The sequence below is a fragment of the Tasmannia lanceolata genome, unplaced genomic scaffold (genome assembly GCF_043159265.1).
Source record: "Tasmannia lanceolata isolate RefF3 unplaced genomic scaffold, GAP_Taslan_0.1 ptg000013l, whole genome shotgun sequence".
In the NCBI taxonomy this organism is placed as follows: Eukaryota; Viridiplantae; Streptophyta; class Magnoliopsida; order Canellales; family Winteraceae; genus Tasmannia; species Tasmannia lanceolata.
The window spans coordinates 10625364-10646418 of NW_027518690.1; the positions used below are offsets into that span (position 1 = coordinate 10625364).

At 38.2% G+C, this 21055-nt stretch overlaps 2 protein-coding genes across 10 annotated transcripts in view; both read left to right on the top strand.

Moving 5' to 3' along the window:
• Positions 1-1854: 1854 nt before the first annotated feature.
• On the top strand, positions 1855-3387 carry LOC143889754 (uncharacterized protein At4g14100-like). The gene is made up of 2 exons (XM_077394086.1): positions 1855-2355; positions 3076-3387. The coding sequence occupies exons 1-2, from the start codon at positions 1893-1895 to the stop codon at positions 3267-3269; spliced, it is 657 nt and encodes a 218-aa protein (XP_077250201.1). The 5' UTR covers positions 1855-1892; the 3' UTR covers positions 3270-3387.
• Positions 3388-12033: 8646 nt separating this feature from the next.
• Positions 12034-21055, top strand: part of LOC143889756 (uncharacterized) — a 71340-nt gene continuing 62318 nt past the window's right edge. For 8 of the 9 annotated variants that reach the window (XR_013254926.1, XR_013254927.1, XR_013254925.1 and 5 more), the window contains exons 1-3: positions 12034-12215; positions 12368-12542; positions 18583-19251. Coding sequence is in view for 4 of the 9 variants with exons in the window: in XM_077394087.1 (XP_077250202.1) it covers positions 12040-12215; positions 12368-12542; positions 18583-19251 (1020 nt within the window). In the remaining 5 variants the exon portion in view is untranslated. The remainder of the gene's footprint in view (positions 12216-12367; positions 12543-18582; positions 19252-21055) is intronic. The other variant, XM_077394091.1, reaches the window with a different exon arrangement.

The following is a 21055-nucleotide window of genomic DNA, read 5'->3' on the forward strand; positions in this document are numbered from 1 at the left end:
GAGCTTGGCCCATTATCCAAACATGGTGGTGCCGAATTACAGTAGCCTAAGAAAAAGGGGCAATGATATTCTCCCCCACGCAACACACACAAAAAAAGGGATAAAATCCCCCCCTTTTAACGGTTTCTGTAAGAATGGTTCACTGCTTGAGGATAAATTCACCCCCTGTAGCGTTTTTCTTTGCCTTTAAAAAACGAATAACGTTAAAGGGGGGATTGGGATTTTATCCGTGAGGGGGGAATATCATTCCCCCCTAAAAAATTGACAAAACTCCCCTTGGAGGACAAATTTTTTTTTTTTTTTTTTCGGATTTTGCTTTATGGAAATTGAATATTTAAGGGCTCTTAAACTCTTTCAGTTGAATTTGTTTTCCAAAATAATTTTTTTTTGGAAAATGTTATATTAGCCTCCTCTTTTTAAAGTACAAGGAGAGGCCCATGAAGAAAAGGGGGCTGATATATCATTTCCCAAAATTTCCTTATTTTTTTAAAGAAAATTGCAATCCTGCTATACTAGAATTTTATTTTCCTATTACGTGCTTATTTAGGTCCCACCTTGGCCTTGGCTGAAATAAATTAGTTGATATATTTGTTATTTTGAAATTTGCTTTGTAGTTATTTAATTAGTTAGGAGTCTTAGAGATAAGGCTTATCTAGATTAGGAATTTTTAAAAAATAACTTGTATGCAACTTTTCTTTATTCAGTGAGAATTTTATCCCCAAAATAGTGCTTTTTTTTTTGCAGAGAAAGGAGGAATGACCCTTCCCTCGAAGTGGGTCGAAGAGGCTGATCTTTCCTTTGAGAAGATCAAATCAAATACGAGCCGATTCGGGTTCGTAACATTTCCATGGACTTGTTTTTCGTGAAAATCGTTTTTTTTTTCATAATTTTCTTTGGGCAGTTATATTTCCACCCCTCTGATGGAATATCACTCCCCTTTACTTTTCCCTACATCCGAAAGCTAAATCGTTGATTTTTGTAGTTCTTTATCTTAGTTCTGGGGTGCCCTCTCGGGAGTGGGTCCAAGGCCACGGGTCACCTCATTGTTCCACATGACCAACGATCTTGATTCCACAAATGGGCAATGAGGGTCTCTTTTAAATTCATTAAATAAGCAGCTGATATCAGCACTACCATATTTTGTTAAGGTCACTAGTTTGTTTGTTTTTACCGCTTTTCTTTTCTGATTGAATACTGATATGAGAACCGAGACTGGAACCGTGCAAATAACCTTTTCTCAAGTCAGCCATTTATTTTTTATGAAATAGGGTATCCCACCCCAATTTTTAGGGCATGACTATTCCCTGAGGATGCGTGCAATCACACGTAACCACGTGCATCGGGTAAGCCCGTTGAATTAGAAATTTAGAACTCGTGTCAATGGGGAGCATACCCATGACTTTAAGCCAAAGAGCCACAATATGCGGGATTGAATTAGCAATCTTTTCCCATAACAAATGGACAATCTTTTCCCATAACAAATGGGTTTCCCTAACGTGTGCATTGGAAATAATAATTTTACAAGCATTTTACACATGGTTTGATAAAAATACACTTATTTTCAGACTTAATTATCAAAACATGCAGAAAATATAATTTCCATTGCACCTTAACAAGTGCCTTTAGGGTACTCCTTAGCAAAATCCTTAAAAATAGGCTTTTGTTGTTGGGTTTCACTCTTGTTTCAACTCTCCATTTCCATAGCAGTACTCTTTCATACTGAGTAGTTTGACCGTTGAAATCTAATCTAATTAAGAAGTAGTGTGTAAATAAGGTAAGTAGTGCCATCATGAAAACACGGTAGTGGGGATATCAGCCCACCCAAATTTTTTCTATTTTTCCCTGATTCTTATATATAAATCTCTCTGCCAACTGTCAACAGAACAGCATCCATGGCTGCAACAAGACCCCTTACCAAATTTCTAATCCTCATCTTCATCTTATCTTCCTTCCTTCAATCAAATTCTACAGACCCATCTCCAACTCCATGGCCACTACAATTCCACTCAATCCTCTTCATGAACTACACAGGCTCCCTTCAAATAATTGACCTATGGTATGACTATCCCAAGGGCAGAAATTTCAACATCATACAAGACCAACTAGGAAAAAAACTTTATGATCTTGAATGGAACAATGGAACCTCTTTTTTCTACACCTTAGACTCTACAAAGGAGTGTCGAACAGCCCACCTCGAGGTTGGGATTCTCCGGCCTAACTGGCTCGATGGGGCTAATTATCTAGGCCAGGAGTATGTTAATGGGTTTCTTTGTAATGTGTGGGAAAAAGTTGAATTTATTTGGTATTATGAGGATGTTGTGACTAAGAGGCCAGTGCATTGGGTCTTCTATACAGGTAATTTTAATGGGGGTTTTGTAACTCGGTGAGTCGGGTTGAGAATCGGGCGAGTCTGACCCATAAATTCAAATGGGGTTTTCTCAGTTTCTGTTTTGTTGTTGTTCTTTTCCTCTTTTTATAGAACATGGGTTTGTTTCAAATTTTGTAACTTTTCTGGGTTAGTTCACAATTCGTGTTTTGATTTGGAAATTTACACTTTTCATCGATTTTTTATGGGTTTAGGGTTTGGGCATCGAGCGATTTGGGTCTTGTGTCCGAGTTTCCTTAACTGTTTGCTCACTTTCTGTTTTTTTTTCTTCTTTTTCTCTTTTTGGGAACATGGGTTTGTTTCTAATTTGTATATTTTCTTGTCATAGTTCATCATTCGATTTTTTATTTTGATTTGCAAATTTACACTTTTCATGAATTTCTTATGGGTTTGTTTCAAAGTTGTATCTTTTCTTGTTATAGTTCATCATTTCTGTTTTGATTTTGATTTGGAAATTTACACTTGTCATGAATTTCTTATTTTAGATCATATTGGGTGTTGAATTTTTACAGTATAGGTTAATCTTTTCTTCTTGATTTCATTTTGTTTTCTCTAATTACATCAGAGTTCAATTCAATTCTCTCTTCCCTTTTTCTACCATGAATCAATTTTAGGTGTTTTATACTTCTATCCTTTTTTCTACCCAACTCATGTAAATATATCTGATTTCAATTATGTAATCTTTGCAGGAAGGTCAGCTCATGTTATGACATTCGAGGTTGGTGCAGTGCTGGAGGATGCAAAATGGCAAGCCCCTGTGTACTGTTTTGAAAAGGAGGAAAAGAACTCCCAAGCTCAATCTCTATTTGCTGAAGGTACTCATGAGAATTTAGTGCAGGAGAGAAGAGCTTTGAGAGGGTTAATGGGTTATTCAAAGTACTAATGTTATGATATTTATACTCTTTATTATTCCTCAATGTTTCTCTTCTCCCAGAATGACTCCAATAAACATACTGGGTTCTTTGTTAAGGTAAATCTAATGGTATAATCCTTCAGGTGTTTCTGCTTCTTTTCTTGAGCTATTGACCACCATATCAGTTCAACTGGGTCCAGTTTACTTTGAAGAAATGTCAGTGAATGTTTGGGAAAACTTAAGATTCTCCATCTTAACTAAGACTGACTTTGTTGATGATGATTCCCATTCAATCACAAGATGTAGCTTTGTTTATTCTCATTATTTAATCATAACAAAATGGATAGAAATCTGTGTTGATCTCTTTCTATACAAACAATTCCATACTAAATTCAGTTTATAAAAAAGAAGGGGTCAAATGCAGGAATCTAAAAAGTCCTTAGTAGAACTACTTCAGTTAACCACATTTTCTCACTAGAGAATAATGGAGAAGGCAAAAGGTCTGCCCCATATATTTTGTTCATATTTATCTGTAACTGAACATCTGAGTTACATGCTGAGAACATCACAATTACAAATAAGGAAACAAAAGAATGGGATTATGTAAATTGCATTAGCTGAAAAGGATGGGAGAAAATTGTCCAAAGAAAATCATCCTTACAAAAATTGAAAGAAAAAATAAAATAAAATCATCCTTAGGGAACAGAGAGATCACTTCTACAACATGGGGATCTTGTTTTAGCGTATGGCAGAATTCTACTCGACCTAGTAGAGTTCTTTCCACATGGGGGGAATTGATGTGATCCAACCATCAACTTAGCCATTAATTTTTTTTTTTCTGTTGGGCTGTTGGACATGTGTTATTTGCCTTTTAGATAGTATTTTATTTGCATTTATTTAGCCTAGATGTGAAGGATGGCCTCATCAGCCTACGGCGACCTTACTATCTTTTCCATGGCCCACTTATCCTTTTACGCCCATCTTTAATAACCTGTTCCGATCATCACATTTTCAATTGCCATCATTCTAGGTTTTGGACATTAGAAGCCCCTAACATGCTCGAGTGCCTATTGCCTGAATGATAGACCTCATACATAAGCTAGTGAATACCAGGAGAGAGTCAAAGAAAGAGAATAATATTGGATATCAATAGGACCATAGCTAAGAAGACTTTTTATATATCTGATTGTTATGACATATTTTTAGTTGAGTTCTAATTTATTTCTTGTTAGTTGTTGTTTCCCTTTTGGACTTATTGTATGAAACTTGCCCAGGTTGTAGTTCTATTTGATGAATGAAATCCCAAGCTTAGAATTTCGACAAGAACCTTGGAATGCATGTTGTTGTTTTATTGAAATTAGAACTCATTTTCTGCTCCTAAATTCCTAGAATCTAATCCGTGAACCCTAGGTTTGTACCAAACTTCCTCTACCGAGCCATCTATTCTACTTGGGCCCTGTTCATTTGCCTCCACCATGATTCTACAGCTAACTTTTGTAACAGTAGTGCCCACAAGATTACTGTTGGTACTCGCCTAAGACTATGTTGCAGCTGTTCACCTTCGATAAATCACCATTCCCTTCACTCTCCTCACTGTAATCAGTCAAGCCTAGAGGAAGGCCAGTTGCATTGCTGTTCACCATATTCTGCAATGCTCTGCTCTATAGGTTTCCTCCCCCTCTTCATAGAACACAACTTTCTTTATCTCCTCTCCCACTATGTGCAGCTGTCGTCCCTTATAATTCTCCTTTCGGTATTCACATGGCGTCTTTGACCTGTTAGGCTGTTAGCCACCAAATGACGCTTAAGGATAAATTCTACTTTATCCCCCCCCTCCCCCCCGGTCCTCTCTCTACGCCCTTTCCTTGTCTGCCCATGGCAATTAGTTGGTAAATGCCTGAGAGAAATTCTCATTCCAACAGATAGTAGCTAGTCTTGGGCCTGGGAAAAGATTTTTTTTTTTTTAAATTGCAAGATATTTGGTTCAGATGGATTTGAATTTATGGATACAAGTTTATCGATTACTGCAATTCAAGATTCCCATAGCGAAGAATTACCAACAGCACACGATTCTTCTTCTTTTTTTCACCTTGCTGCGAAATTATTGAAGAACAGCGCAGAGAGGAAGTCAAACAAGAAAGTTTCCAGGCATGCCGCTAGAGTGGAAGCATAAGTGAGTAAACTAAAAGTGTGCTTCATGTACACGCATGAGCAAGGTGGGAGGAAATAAAGTTCCAAGGAGACAAAATTAGGGGAAAGAAAAGAAAATGAAGAAATATGGAAATCCTTTCAATGGGCTAATTGAATGCTCCCACTATCCTATTTTTCATATAGTTTTGATTTCTCCACAGAGTATGCAGTTTGCAATAAAGCAAGAAGCAGAGGCAGGAGAAGGAACAGAGACAAAAACAAGTTTGTTGTCAACTCTTTAGAGTTGGGAGCAACTTGGGAGGACCAGTTTATAAGGGCCAATATTTCTGGTTCTGCTGCTTTTCTTGAGTTATTAACTACCATATCATTTCAGCTTAGCCTTGTTTGTTTTGAAGAAATGTCAGTGTGTTTGGGAAAGCTCAAGAGTCACCATCTTAACTAAGACTCTGTTTGTGGATGATTATTCCCATTAAATCTTAAGGTATTGCTTTGTTTATTCACATTATTTAATCACAACAAAATGGATTGAAACATATGGCATTTATCTCTTTCTATATTGGCAATTCTATTACTAAATCCTGTTTACAAAAAAGAAGGAATCAACAAACACTTCAAACAGAAAATACAAACGCTTTTAATAGAACTCCTTGAACCACACTTTCTCACTGGAAAATAATGGAGAAGGCAAAAAGGTCAATATCAATAATGCCCCATGTGTTCATTCAGATATATCCTGCAACTGAACATCTTAGATATGTGCTGAGAACATCACAATAATTAATACGGAAACAAAAGAATGAGATGGAAGTACATGAATGGGATTATATAAATTACCTGAACTGAAAAGGATGGGAGAAAATAGTCCAAAGAAAATAAGCCTTACAGAAAAAAAAACATCCTTACGCGTGAATAAAAGTCAATCTAAGAAAACACTATCTCTAACCAAGGTTTTAAAATTCGGTTTCGGCTATAATTTCGGGATTCACCGAAACCGAAATTTTAGCCGAAATTTCGGTCGAAATTTGGTAGATAAAATCGAAACGGTGGATTTTTCTCCCGGGCCGAAATTTTCTCAAGGAATAAAATAATGATATATTATTGAAATTTGGTACGTTTCGGAAATTTTGGTTTCGGTGTTGACCGATCGAAATTTAAAACCTTGTCTCTAACAGCTTAAGCTTTTGGAGTAATTGGTTGTTTTTCATGTATGGGAGCTATTGCCTCACCACAGGTCCAGGTTCATTCAAAACCTAACAACTCCTTGATTTTTTTATTTTTTTTTAATGTCCAAGTGTACGGCCAACCCAAAATAGAGGGGCCACACGTGAGGGGAAATGAGTAATTGGTTGCGGGACCCACTTATTTGGATTATCTAAATCATTCATTCGTTGGTCTCCATTTTGGGTGAGCTGTGCCCTTAAAATTTTCTCCATGGGATGATCTTAATCCCTATATACCGTTGTTTTTGAGCTTTTTGAGGTTAGGCATAGGATTATCCTATGGACTCCTAAGTTGTTTTTTGAGCCTTTTGAGGTGAGGGTTCTGATTATCCTACAAAGTTGTTTGGGGCACGGCCTAATAGTTTAGATCATCAGGAAAAATAAATGCATCTTTATAAGATCTGCTCTGTTTTGATGTTGTTTGAGGAACTTGCCAACCGAGTGACTGTTGTTGTTGGAAACTGTCCATATTTGCATGTTTTTGGAGTTTACAAATCAGCTGCGAGAACTTTAGAGTCTAGATCGAAGCAAATCAGATTTTGAACTCAGTTGTCCAGATAAACATCAGGACCAGCATAGTTCCCTGTTAATGTATAAATGATTAAATAACACCAACTCCAAAAGCTTAAGCTGTTAGAGTTGGTGTTATTTAATCCTTTATAAATCAACACTCACTGTCACAGGTGGCTCCTCTTTTTTTTGTGGGTTCGCTGTACACGTGGCACATGTGGCCCCTCTTCGGATTGGCCATATTTTTAGGCCATGTCTAGCAACTAGGAATTTGTTTTCATGATAAATCAGTTTCTCCAAGTTGTGAGAGAGAGCGTAGGGTGGGTGGGTGCGAGGAGAGACATGAGAGGGAACGATGGAGGAACTGAACCAGCCCTGGGACTCATCATCAGATCTAGAGTGTTCGTTCTGTGTGTAAGACACGCCTAGCTCGCATTCCTTATTAAGATGTTGGAAGGAAGGAGAGTCACAGAAAGAGTCACAAACATAGGAGTTAGGAAAGAAGAGGGTTAGAAGTGGCTAAAAGAACAAGAAAAAGTAAATCGTGTTTTGAGTAGAGTTTTTTGTTTCCATGTTTTAAAGCTTTTCTTACCTTTTCTTCACGGAGTCCCTCCTGTGTATTATAGGAAAACAAATCCTTCTCCCACCCTCCCTCGCCTTTGGGTGAGCTAATATTTCAGGAAAATAAATTCATGGTAGCCAAGCGTGCCCTTCATAGTTAATATCAAGGAGTTGTTGGGGTTTGAACCTAGGACCTGCCGTGAGGCAAAGGGTTTTGAATTCATGTACCATGTGAAACAACCAATTTCTCCAAAAGCTTAAGCTGTTAGAGTTGGTGTTATTTAATCATTTATACATCAACAACATCTTACAGGCTCTCCGAGGATTGAAATTGCTTCTGCTACTTGGCAATTGCATCATAACCCTATAGTCATGTATGGTCTCAAATTTTGACAAGCTATTATTTTGATATATGCCAAGTTAGTCTACTAAACTAGTGATAAATAGCACTTATTCCTAATAACACAATGATGGTCTGAAGGATCAAAGGGTATGGAGATTTGAATAGTTTGCAATATGACCTAATGGAGTTAGGGATAAAAAGTATGGAAATTGATATGTAAAAATGTCCAATACTTGATACAAACCCGCATATATTTAAGTGTGGATCTAATGAATAAAAAGTTGAAACGGTGAGGTAATAAGAGATGGAGGATGAGTTATTCCCCAATCATAGCAATTCATCACTCCAATGTTGTTGGTGAAGCCATTGCAAATGGATGGAAGTGTGGCAGGCCACAAAAGCCTTATGTGAAGATCATGAAAGATGTCGTCAATATGAAATCAACACCTCGTTATCTTACGATTGTAGAAAAAATGAAATATTTGAGCTATTTGTGAAGTAAAGGGGGGAAAAAATTGCCAGGATCTTAATTATGTATTGGATCTCTCTTCATTTATATTTAGGGAGATGATAAATGATTTCAGTACTCCAATGTTTTGATAAAGATGGGCAAAGCATCTTATCGTGTAGCATTTACGGGCTTAAAGGTGCTTTTTGAGAACCGTAATATTCTACTGACAACCCATTATACACTACACGACATGATGCCTCACGCATCTTTATCAAACATTGGAGCGCTGAAAACATTTCCCTTTTTTCGCCCCCTGTAGGATAATGTACCCCCCTTTTAATATGAATTGTGGGCAGACTTTAACGTTTTTTGACGTCAAATCAAGTTAAAAGGGGGGCGCATTATCCTACAGGGGCGAAAAATCATCGCCCTATATTTATTAGTTTATTATTAGTTTTTGGGAAATGATATTCCTCCCCTTAAATGGATAAAATCCCCCCCCCCCCCCCCGGCTTTTAACGGTTTCTGTGAGGATGGTTCACTGCTTGAGGATAAATTCACGCCCTTTAATGTTTTTCTTTGCCTTTAAAATTTAACGGATAACGTTAAAGCGGGGGATTTTATCCGTCGGGCGGGTGGGGGGGGGGGGGGGGGGGGGGGGCGGGCGAGGGGATATCATTCCCCTAGTTTTTTATATGTAAAATAAGGAAGGAAGGGGGATGTTGGAAAGTAGCCCTACAAAATAGATTCCCTTTATTAGATTTTACATGGGATATATCTTTTTGTGTGTGTGTGTGGGGGGGGGGGGGAGTCGTTCATCAATTGTCAAAAATTGCAAAGTTATGTCATTTTGAGTCCAATAATTGATTATGGAGTCACAATAAGTTGTCAAAACGAACAAGGGCCTTATTGGACAAATCAACAAATATTTATGTATTGTAATTCACCCAAAATGGCCATAGATGCCATATTTGGGGTTTTCCCTTTTATTCGCTTCCCGTACCCTTTCTATTGTTGTATGACTTTGGGTTACTAGGCAAATAATCATGACAATACGTTTTTATTTCTGATATGATGGCAGACATGTGCTTATTTTGAATTCACGTTGGAGTTGCATCATCTGGGAAAAAGATAGAAAATGCCCTTCGTAGTTTCGTCCATCTTCTTCTTCTTCTTTGATTTTATTTTTTTTAATCTCCACAACCACCGACGACCATCGCTGAAACTCATAAGATAAGGAAGAGGATAAACAAGAAGAAGAAGGGACAAAGAAAATAAGATGAAGAGGAAGATAAAAGAAGATGAAGAAAAGATGAGAAAGAAGAAGAAAAAAGAAGAACGACATTGGAAAAATTGGAAGATGCGGGAAAAAGTGAAAATGATGGAAAAAAGAAGAATCAACTATGGAAAAAATTGAAGTCGCTTAAAAAAAAATTAAAAAACAAAAGAAGAAGAATGAAAAGTTGGGTGACTAAGAAAAGTTGGTAAGATTTGGGATCGAAACAATGAGATTTAGGGGTCTACTCGGTAAGATGGGGACGCCCCTTATTTTATTGAGTCGACCCCCATTTTACTGACTAGACCTCCCATTTTATTGACTCCACCTCCATTTTTATCGGGTTGACTCCCAAATTTCACCATTTGACCCCAAATCTCACAAACTTTTCTCAGTCAACCCTAACATTCCCTTCTTCTTTTTTATTTCATTTTGTCTGGCTCCTTCCATTTTTTCCGACATCGATTCTTTTTTTCACTTCTTCTTCCTCTTTTTTTGGCACCAATTCCTCTTCCTCTCCCTCCTCCTCCTTCGATGATCACCAACGGTGGTGGAAATGAAAAAACATAAAAAAAAAATTTATGAGGAAGAGGGACCAAACTACCTTGAAAGGCATTTTTGTCCTTTTACTAATTCTGATGTGAATTCAAAATAAGCACCCGCTGTCATATCATAAATAAAGGGAAATCATTCCCGCCTCCTAAACGGGTAAAATTCCTACCCCCAAACACCCCAAACGGTTTATGTGAGAATGATTCACTGCTTGAGGGTAAATTCTCCCACTTTAACGTTTTTATTTGCCTTTAAAACTTAAAAAATCTACTATAATAAGCTGGATGGAAAAGCTTTTTTTAATTTTTTGAAAAATCTATGGAATTTACACCTCACTTTTTTTGACTTTTTCTAACAAAGGCACTCATTCAACCCACATATTTTCAATCCTATCCCTCGTTTATGCTTTGTAACAAAAGCACCCATTCAACCCACATATTTTCAATCTTAACCCATATTTTTTGCTTTTTAACAATAGCACCCATTCAACCCACATATTTACAATCCTACCCCCTCCTTTATGCTTTTTAACAAAGGAACCCATTAAACCAACATAATTTCAATCCTACCCCCCTCATTTGTTAAAAAGCATTAGAAAATATTTTTAGAAAAATATAAAAAGCATATATTTTTAGAAAAAGTATATGATACTTTTTTTATTTAATTTTAGCTACTTTTTTACTTATTTTTTTCTACATATTTTTTAAATAACATTTTTTTTGTATCATATACTTTTTTTTCTGGCCGTGTCGTGCATATTTTTATTTATTTTTACACAAAAATTAATTACGAAATTTTGTATTATATACTTTTTTTTTGCCGTGTTGTGCATATTTTTATCTTTTTACACAAAAATTAATTATGAAATTTTGTATCACATACTTTTTTTCCGCCGTATCGTGCATGTTTTTTTTTTCTAGAAAAAGTAATTAAAAAACTGTTTCTTTTGCATTTTTTCATTACGTGGTACGTTGTTATGTATACTTTTTTGCTTATTGTTTCTACATATATTTAACTATTTTTTTTGTTATCATAGTCTTTTTTTGCCGTGTCGTGCATCGCACGTCGTGGTTAAAAATATTATTTCTACATATTTTTAACTAATTTTTTTCTTGGTATCATAGTCTTTATTTTGGCAGTGTCGGGCATCGCACGTCGGGTATTACTAGTAACATTGAAGGGTGGGATTTTATCCGTCAGAGGGAGGAAATATCATTTCCCTAAATAAAATGCATTTTCTATTTTATTTACATGTTCAAAATTTAAAATAAGGGATTTGCTAGGGGCAATCTCAGAAGGCAATTTTGCGGTCCAGCTGTTTCATGAGAGAGCAGCAAACTCATATGTGTCAGATGAATAAGACAAAATCAATTGAAAAGTGAGCCTATGTGGCTGCTCTCTCATGCAACAGCCGGACAGCCAAATGCCTTACGTAATGGCCCTAGAAAATCTGGGCAATGATAAATGAGCCCCTTTTCATCACGAGGGACACCCAGCTGCACTGTACGTGGCAATCAGGTCACTTCATTCCTTCAAATGTGAAGTACAGAGTTATATAGATACACTGTAGCTGGGTGTCCCATACGATAATATAAAATGCTTTTTGCAAGAGACAAGAGAAAGGGACCCACTTGTATTTCTCCTTTTCAAGGAGGACATTTTTGTCATTTCAAAAATTCCGGAAAATATAAAACGAAACACAGTGACTTCTCTTTCTGTATCGAGCAGAGTCGAAAATGGAATTCTCTCAAGAGGACGAGTCCAAGACAGACGATTCTGACTCTTCCTTCTCCCACCTCTTGACCTTCGCAAGCAAAGCTCAAACCCTAATTTCCGAGCTCCTCCTTTTATCCTCCCGAATTCCTCCCGAATTTCGTGACCCTCACTACGATCAAGTGCTCTTCGATCTCAGGCAAGCTCTCCAACTGCATCTTTCTAGAATTTTCTCTCTTTTAATTCTCAAATCACGAACAAATTCTCTTATTTTCTCGTCTGATCTCGGAATCGAAGAACAGTTAGTTCCGATTTTTCGTTTCATTTGTTTTACGATTTCGGTTTTTATAGGTATTTTGATTCTCCGGACGATTATGAGGCGAGAATCGAAGGAAATGTGGCATTGGAAGCGCTCGAAGATCAGCTTCGAGAATCTTGCTCTGCTTTCATGGAGAGATTTTTTCTTCTGGCGAATGGGGTTGTCTTGTACTATCAGGAGCTTGTCAAGTACCTCCATGATTTGCAGGTGCAGTGTGATCTGTGAAATACTGATTGTTGTTGATGTTGTTTGCTTTGAGAATTTTAGTTTCAGTTGATGTCGATTTTGATTGCTAGATAAATCTTTTAGGGCTCTGTTGCTCATCGTTTAGCATTTTAGTTCAAATTGATGTCTATTTTCTTTAATTGAACAAGCATGTTTTGAAAAGTTGGGAATTGAGTGGTATCTCACAAACTCTTCCTACTCCTAAATGATTTATAGGTTTGATGTGATCTTTTCATTGTAATGTCGTGGTTGATCAAATTTGAGAGTTGCTTCAAAATGATCTGATCGAGCCCACCCAAGTGATGTCAGCATTATCCGGACTTGTTCGGAGTTGCCTTTGTTTCCTACGATGTATCACCCAATATAACTAGGTTACATATTTGTGACGGGAAGGAAAATAGGAAAGGGCCCTTCTAGGTTTTAAAAAAAAAACCTATGTGGAAAATGTTTTTTCTTGACCTATGACTAGAAAAGGGAGGAGGCAAGAAGAAGGTTTTGGTTCTCTTGGGAAGGGTGTGTGTGTGTGTGTGTGAGAGAGAGAGAGAGAGAGAGAGAGAGAGAGAGAGAGAGAGAGAGAGAGAGAGAGAGAGAGAGGTTACTGTTTGTGGGTTTTGATTAATTCGTTGTAATCAGTACAATTCGATTGTGTCTAGCGGGTAACATTATGTTCAACGTCATAGGAGTAGAATCAAAGCCTGAACTATGGGGGAAGTTCGAGAAGCTTTACATGTTGAAAAGCTTAGCCAGCCGATAGCATCTGGAGCTACAGTTGTATGTGCCGAAGATGCAAGAAGGTGTAAATTTTTTGGAACACAGAACCGTGTTCAATGGACTTGTGAATTGGCTCCAAAAGATTGATGAAAAGTTGAAGAAAGAAGACAAAGCCCGTATGCTTCTTACCTCGCTTCCGGATTTTTATGATAACTTAGTGATGACTCTATTATATGTTGATGATACAAAGAAGTTAGAGGAGGTCACGACATTACTCTTATCTAATGAGATGCAGGAAGAAATCTGTTCTTAAGAGCATGAACTGGTTGTTAGTGGTGGAGATCAAAGAGGAAGGTCGTCTGATAGGGACCAAGAGAAGACAGGTCAAGATCCAAGGTCAGTGTGCAATGTTATCATTGCAAGGAATACGATCACTATCAAGCGGGATTGTTCGAAGCGAGCTGACAAGTCGGACAATGGTGCTACAAATATGGTGGTGGTGGTAACGGGTGAGTAGGGTGAAATGTTTGGAGATGTTCTTATATTGTCCATAAGTAATCACACTTCTCATGATGAGTGGATTTTTGATTTAGGGTGTGCTGTTCATGTATGCTGCAGAGAGATTATTAGATAATTTTGATACGTTTCAAGAGATAAGGGTAGGTGTATTATTCTTGGGCGACATATCAACTTGTGGTGTGGCTACTTTCGGTGGTGTGGCGTGTGTTCCAAAGATACAAAAGTATCTAATGTCTCTTGGCTATATGGTTTTGATAAAAGGAGAAAAGTGTGTCAGATTGTATCGTCTAGTTGGGGACAGGATGACTAGTGTTCCTAAGATCTCGATTGATGGTTGGAAACAACGCACGGATGGAAAGTACTTGCGTAGGGTCTCATTTGTAGCTTGTTAAAGTATAAAAGATTAAATAACGCCTTCTCCAAAGCTTAAGCTTTTGGAGTAACTGGTTGTTTCACATGGTATCAGAGCAAAGGTCTTGAGTTCAAACCTCCTTGATGGCAAAAATCCACATGCAATGATCGTCAATAGACCTAGCAAAAAGTGACCCGGACCCGCGGGTCCACCTGTCCTGGCCGTAATTTACGGGTTCAGATTACTGACTCGTTGAATTTACAACCCGGCCCGTATAGGTGATGGGAAAAATGACTTGGGCTGGGTGGGTGGACCCGCGGGTGCCCGTAAAACTAATGACCAATTTTTTTTTCGACTTTAAAGCCACATAGATTTTTTTAGTCGATAAAAACAAAACAGAAGTACAAAACCCTAAAAGCTTCATCCTTCATCTTCTCTCCTGTGACTTCGGCCTTCTTTGACCGTCCGTCGCCGTTGTCCGCCGGCCTCCCGCCGACTGCCTCGCTCCAGGTCTCTCCCCCCTCTCTCTCTCTCTCTCTCTCTCTCACCCTCTCTCTGTCGAGTTTAATAGGGTTAGGGGGATGATCCTAACCTATGAAGCACGGGTACGGGTACGGGTACGGGGTGCAGGTTTGACACGACACGGGTACGTGGGTACGTGATTTGCCAAAAAAACCGGGTGCGGGTATGTTCGGGTCGCCGAATATAATAATATATTTTAATATTTTATTATATATTTATAAAAATTAAAAAAATAATAATTGTAGAGCAATCAAATAACAATAACATCACCAAAATGGAAAATTATAATATTACTCTTCATTTCATAAGTGATTAAATTCCATATTTCATAACATGAGGGATCAATACATCATTCATTAGAAAAAAAAGTCTGTGACCAGTGTGTTGACTAGTGCCTGACAAGATGAAAAATTTTTAGAGACCAAATTATGAGATTATTTTTACCGGACTTTTGGGATTTAATAATGTTTGGACAAAATAGATTTTATGAATTTTTAAAATTTGAGAAATACCCCACCGTTTGGAAGTTAAGAAAGTTAAAATTTTGACCCGACCCTTTTTCTTTGAATTTTGTACTAGAACTGGAGAGTTGACTTTTTTTCCTTTAAGATTTGGGTGTTGAAACTATTTTTAATAAATCCAAAAGGGGGGTTTTCCGTTATTTACATGTAAATCTTAAGTAAATGGCATTTACTTAAATGGTTTACATGTAAATACCGAGTACAGGAAAGTAGAGAGAAGTACAGGAGAGGAAAGAGAACTAGCAGGAAGAAGCAGGACGTGTTGGGTACGCTTGGTGCGCACCCGACACGCACCCAACCACCAAAACAGGGTTTTTTTTTTTATAAAAAAAATGGGGTACGTACCCCGGACGTACCCGGGGCGTACCCGGACGTACCCGCACCCCATACGTGTCGGGTGCGGGAGCCCCGGGAGAGTACCCGTGCTTCCTAGATCCTAACCCTAGGCTCTGTAGATTTTTGGGGCATGATTAGGGTATCTCTAATCTCTTATTCTCTTCTCTTGATTTTTTAATGGGGTTAGGGTTTGGGTTTTTAATAGGGGTAGGGTTTCTTGCTGCCATGTAATTTCCTCATTTTCTTTATGGATTTTCTTTCGTAGCAGATTTCCATTTTGATGAAGTTTGTCAAAATTCATTTTCCAGCCTAGACACTTCTTACTTAGGCCTGGAATTTGAATGTTAAACTAGTTTTGTGGGATTAGGATCATGAGATGAATTTGTGGGATTACTTTTGAATTGTGACATTCGAATTCCACAAAATAGGATCATTAGTTTTCCATATTGCAGCTCCCAAAAGAGGCCAAAAACAGGAAAAACAACTAACAAAAAAATCTTAAAAAAAACGGGTGACCCGTGGGTCCACCCAGCCCGTATGGGTGGGGTCCGTGTCCACCAATTAGTGACCTGTAAAATTCCGGGTCATTTTTGACCCGGCCCGTATGACCCGGACCCGGCCCGTATGACCCGGACCCGTACGGGTCGGGTGAAACCCGGCCCGGCCCATCCGTTTGCCAGGTCTAGTCGTCAACCCAAAAATGGGGCCACATGTGCCACGTGTAGGCCAACCTAAATAAAGAGAGGGGGAGTGTTAAAGTATAAAAGATTAAATAACGCCTTCTCCAACAGCTTAAGCTTTTGGAGTAACTGGTTGTTGCACATAGCTGGTACAAAGGCTCCAGTTGATGGTTTCCTTGGTGCAGCTGTGCAGATGGTGGTGAGGTAATGGTGGTACCTGCGATGGGGAGGATGAATCGAGATCCTTCTCAATGGTTGATTGGGTGAGTCAACTGGTTGGTAGCAACACATGTACATTGGCTGTGTTGGTTGACTCAGGAGTAAGAAGCGGGATGATTCGATGATGTATAGCTGGTACTTCGAAAGGCCAATTGTGGTTTGTGGCGATAGTGGGCCGGTGGTGACACCTATAGAAAATCTTCAGGTGTTTGGGAAACAAGTCCAAGTGGAGATTGTTGGGAGTTGCCTTGTTTCCCACATTCTATTACCTAATATAACTAGGTTACCTAGTTGTGGTGTGAAGCAAAATAGGTAATCACACTTCTAGGGTTTTTTAAATAACATGTGATAAAAGGTTTTTTCTTGACCTATGACTAAAAAAGGGAGGAGGCAAGAAGGTTTTGGAACTCTTGGGAAGAGTGAGAGAAAAACACGAGTGAGAGAAAAACAAGAGAGAGAAAGAAAGTTTCTTGGCTATTTTCTCTTGTGGTGAGAAATAATGAGGTGATTTTTTTCTTGGGCTGCTGTTGTCTATGGTCTTGGTTTAGAAGACAAGGGAATGCGTTACGGTTTGTGGGTTTTGTTTAATCTGTAGCTATCCTTATAATTTTGTTTTCTCATAAGATCATGTTCTTGCCTGTGGATATAGGCATCTTGGCCAAACCACTTAAATTCTTGGTGTGTGCATCTTGTTGTTTGTCTATTTCTACTATTTTTTTCCTTTGCGCACAATCAGATTGTATTTTGTTTGGCGGATTTCTCAACTGGACTGTTTATCCCAAGGAAGCAGGATTCTTCCCTGGGAGCCTTCGATTACCCGCTTCGATTCCCGTTTCGATTCCCGCTTTCGATTCCCGCTCTGGCAACCTTGAGTAGGATTCTTCCCTGGGAGCCTTCGATTCCCGTTTTGATTCTCGCTCTGGCAACCTTGGTACTTTATCCAATGATTTCCCACCATGGAGATGCCACAGCCTAATAATAACACTCATTTTACGGTCCTAACAATCTAATCCGGGTACCTAATGAGGAATTGGGGAATATCACTCAATTTTTCCAACCATCCATTTGCAGGCTACTGATTGAATGATCAGGAAATACAGCTGTGTTAAAAATATTTTAATTGGATCACCATGTTCAAATTTATGAATTTTTTTTTCTGTCAATGTCAAGGTTTTGGCCTGACGATCCTTTCATAATTGTCTTGTTTGTCTTTTATTACTTATGCTATTGTCTAAATTCAAATTGTTGTGACTCTATTAAGAAATATTGAGGAAGATATGAAACAGAGCCAGGAATCCGGGGTTGAGCCTCTAGCTCAATTGGTAAGAGGCTTTGTTCCTCTACCAAGAATTCAAAGGGTCAATCCCAGCTTACCAACAAAAAAAAAAGGGAGTCAGGGGGTTAAGATTTGAGAAAGTAACATGCAATTTCTTCTACAAAGCATACTATTGAACGATTCGTTACAGTTTTTTTTTTTTTTTGATAATTAGCTCTGTTTGGTTGCTGGGTATTTTTTGTGCCTGGGAGTTTTGTGGGAGAGTAAGTTAAATTTTGGTCCCATCCCATGTTTGGTTGCCTTTTAGCACTAGGTTTATTTTAATCCCACTCTTGTAATGATTACTTGTGGGGTGAATTTTTTAATCCCACTTTTGTAATGATTGCCTTTTCATCCCATCCCAAGATAACCCCAGGAACAAAAATAAACTCAGGAACCAAAAATAAGCTTGAGAAGAATTTTTTTTCTACCCAACAGTTCAAGCAACCAAACAAAGGTTTTTTTTTCTCCCATCATATCTCCCAGGGTATTTTTTTCTCCCACATAACCAAACATGGGATTTTTATTTTACCAGGATACTTCCAGGACTTTTTTTTTCCCACCTATCTCCCAGGGTATTTTTTTCTCCCACATAACTCCCGGGAACAAAAAAAACCCGGCAACCAAACAGAGCATTACGGGTGCCCTTTCACTGCACCTAACAGCACATATGCTTAGAATTAATGTAATTATTTCTCATAGTTCTTGTAATTTCTGATCCAGGGCTTCTGTTGCACGTCTTTCATTGTCACTGGCTTGTTTAATTTTGTATCATGAGAGTATTCTCTTGTGCCCTTGGTTCTTTGAGTTTGAGGAAGCTATTTGACACGGATCCTTTTTTCCTCAGGAAGGAGTTCATGTACAGAGTACTCTGGAGAGAGTCATGGTGAATGAAAATGGTCGGCAGTTGCTTACTGAATCATTAAAGCTCTTTGGATGTCTACTACTGCTGATGGAGCACCGTATGGGCGGCTTCTTACGAGAGAAGCTGCTTGTTGCTTATGTACGCCATGATCGCTGTTTTGATGCTCCTAATTTAGATAATATTTGCTCACTGTGTCGTTCACACTCATCTCAATATGCCGTAATTCGTCAATTTCATACTTCTGCTTCAATCTCTAGTATGATTTCAGTCCCGAAGCCTGAGAATCTTTTTTCAAGATTTCCATTCCCAGCACAGGTTCTGGATGCTATTATTTCTCGCCTGAGGGATGATGATTTATACAATCAAGTTCGTCACTATCCCGACCCTGAACACAGGACCGTGGCATTGGAATCACAGGGTGGATCTCTATATGTTTTGTTATTCTTTTCACCGGAATTTCTTCACAATGGCTTTGTGATGCGAGAGATTGTTGACAGGTTCTTTAAAGATTGCTGGGTTGTTCCTGTGTTTATGTATTTTGTTGTAGATTTGTCATCGTCATGGGATGCATATAAAGCAGCAAAAACATCATTGTCCTCTTGTCTTTCTCTAGCATCAATTCGTGATCTCAGCCAGCTTCATTGCACGAAGGTCAGTATGCATATAAGATAATTAACACGGTGCATATGCTTAACATGGTTCGAAATATCGCCCGATATGAGCGGATAGTATCCATACTGGCGGGGTCTGATACGATATGGAACTGTCGTGTCTGGTCTTACAGAAAATCGCAAGTGTATTAGCCAATACAACCGGTACACTTGGTGTCTTGGCCAATATTCCTGATACGGGGTAGATACGACCCATATAGGGTCTTTATCGTGTCACATCCATATGAATGACCTTAACCTTTTTTTTTCATTTTTTCTAGTTTTAAAGGGGTTTTACTTGATATAAGGATCTATGTCCTGAATAAACATAGATCTAATAGATTCGACCATGAAAAATAAGATTTAAAGCATGAATTGATGGATTGAAGTTGAATTCATTAAATTCTGGGATTTTTTTCAAGGTTAAATCTCTATTTCTTCTTCTTCTTCCCTCTCTTTCCTTTATGGATTTATTGTAATACATAAAAAATGTAATGCATTCTATTCTCATTTTGAGTGTTATTTATGCAGATTTTATAGTTTTCTCTATTTTTTTCTTAATATTTCATTTTTAATGATTTATTCACGTGTAATGTATTATTGTTTTGTACATCCACCTTTTTTTTTCTGAGAAAGATGTAATCTCATTAAAACAGAGGAGAATAACAGGCTAGGAATAAAGGCTAGGGACGAGGTGGTCCTACACCTACAAAAGAAGGGAACACAGTCCCAAACATCAGAATAGAAAACAGTAAGATTGCCACATTCATCACCTGATTTAGATAATTCATCAACAGTAGTATTAAACGCTCTAGGGATCAGATTGAAAGTAACTTCCATAGAATGAATAAGATCTCTAATGTTGGAAATGATGCTCTAAAACTGCCATTCAAAAAAAAAAAATGATGCTCTTAAACCTCCATGGACCAATAGTGATTTTTGTAGCCCATGAAATTGCATTAGCTAAATCACCTTCCACCCGGAAGTTTTGAGCAGGATAAGATCTATAATAAGAGCTTTAATTTCAATTCTCATTTGAGTCTGCGATGCAGATGGGGCCTAAATAAGCTTTGATCAGCCCCCCTTGTCATTTCTGATCATGCCTCCAATTCAGCCATCCCTGGATTTCCTTTAAAACTACGGTCAAAGTTCGATTTGATAGAATTCAGCGGCGGGCCTTCCATCCATGGGGGTGTTGATTTGCTTTTAGAAGACCTGTCCTATTCTATTTCCTTCCAACATATTAAGGTGTTGGAAACTGAATACGACCAGTCAGGAGATGCCGCCATGGTGACAACTTGGTTTTTTTTTTTTTTGATAATATGTTGGACAACTTGATATTAATTAGCATCTGGTCGAAGTTAGATTCCTTCTTATTGAACATCCTGTTTTTACTTTGGTTCTAAATATTCGAAAGGATTGAATAGGGAGTGATTGTCCACAAAATCCTTCGTTTTTACCAAACTTTCTGCATTTTCATTGGCTAAATAGAAGGCTAATAGAGTTAGATAATACCCAGCTTATACTGAAGCAGTTAAGAATGGTGTTCCAAAATAGGATGGCTGCCTTGTAGTGTAAGATGTGATTAGGGCTGGCTATTAAACCTGCGGGAACGGGTACGGGGGCGGGGATTGCAAAAATTCCCCAAAGCGGGGACGGAGCGGGGATGGGGATGCCTATGGACCTGCCCCGCCCCGTAATCCTCACCTATAAAATTACATAAATATCCCTATAAGTGGCTGTCTTTCCATAAATTGTTATAATTTTGTTTAGAAATTTGGATTCTTATTTAATAAGTGTTTAAT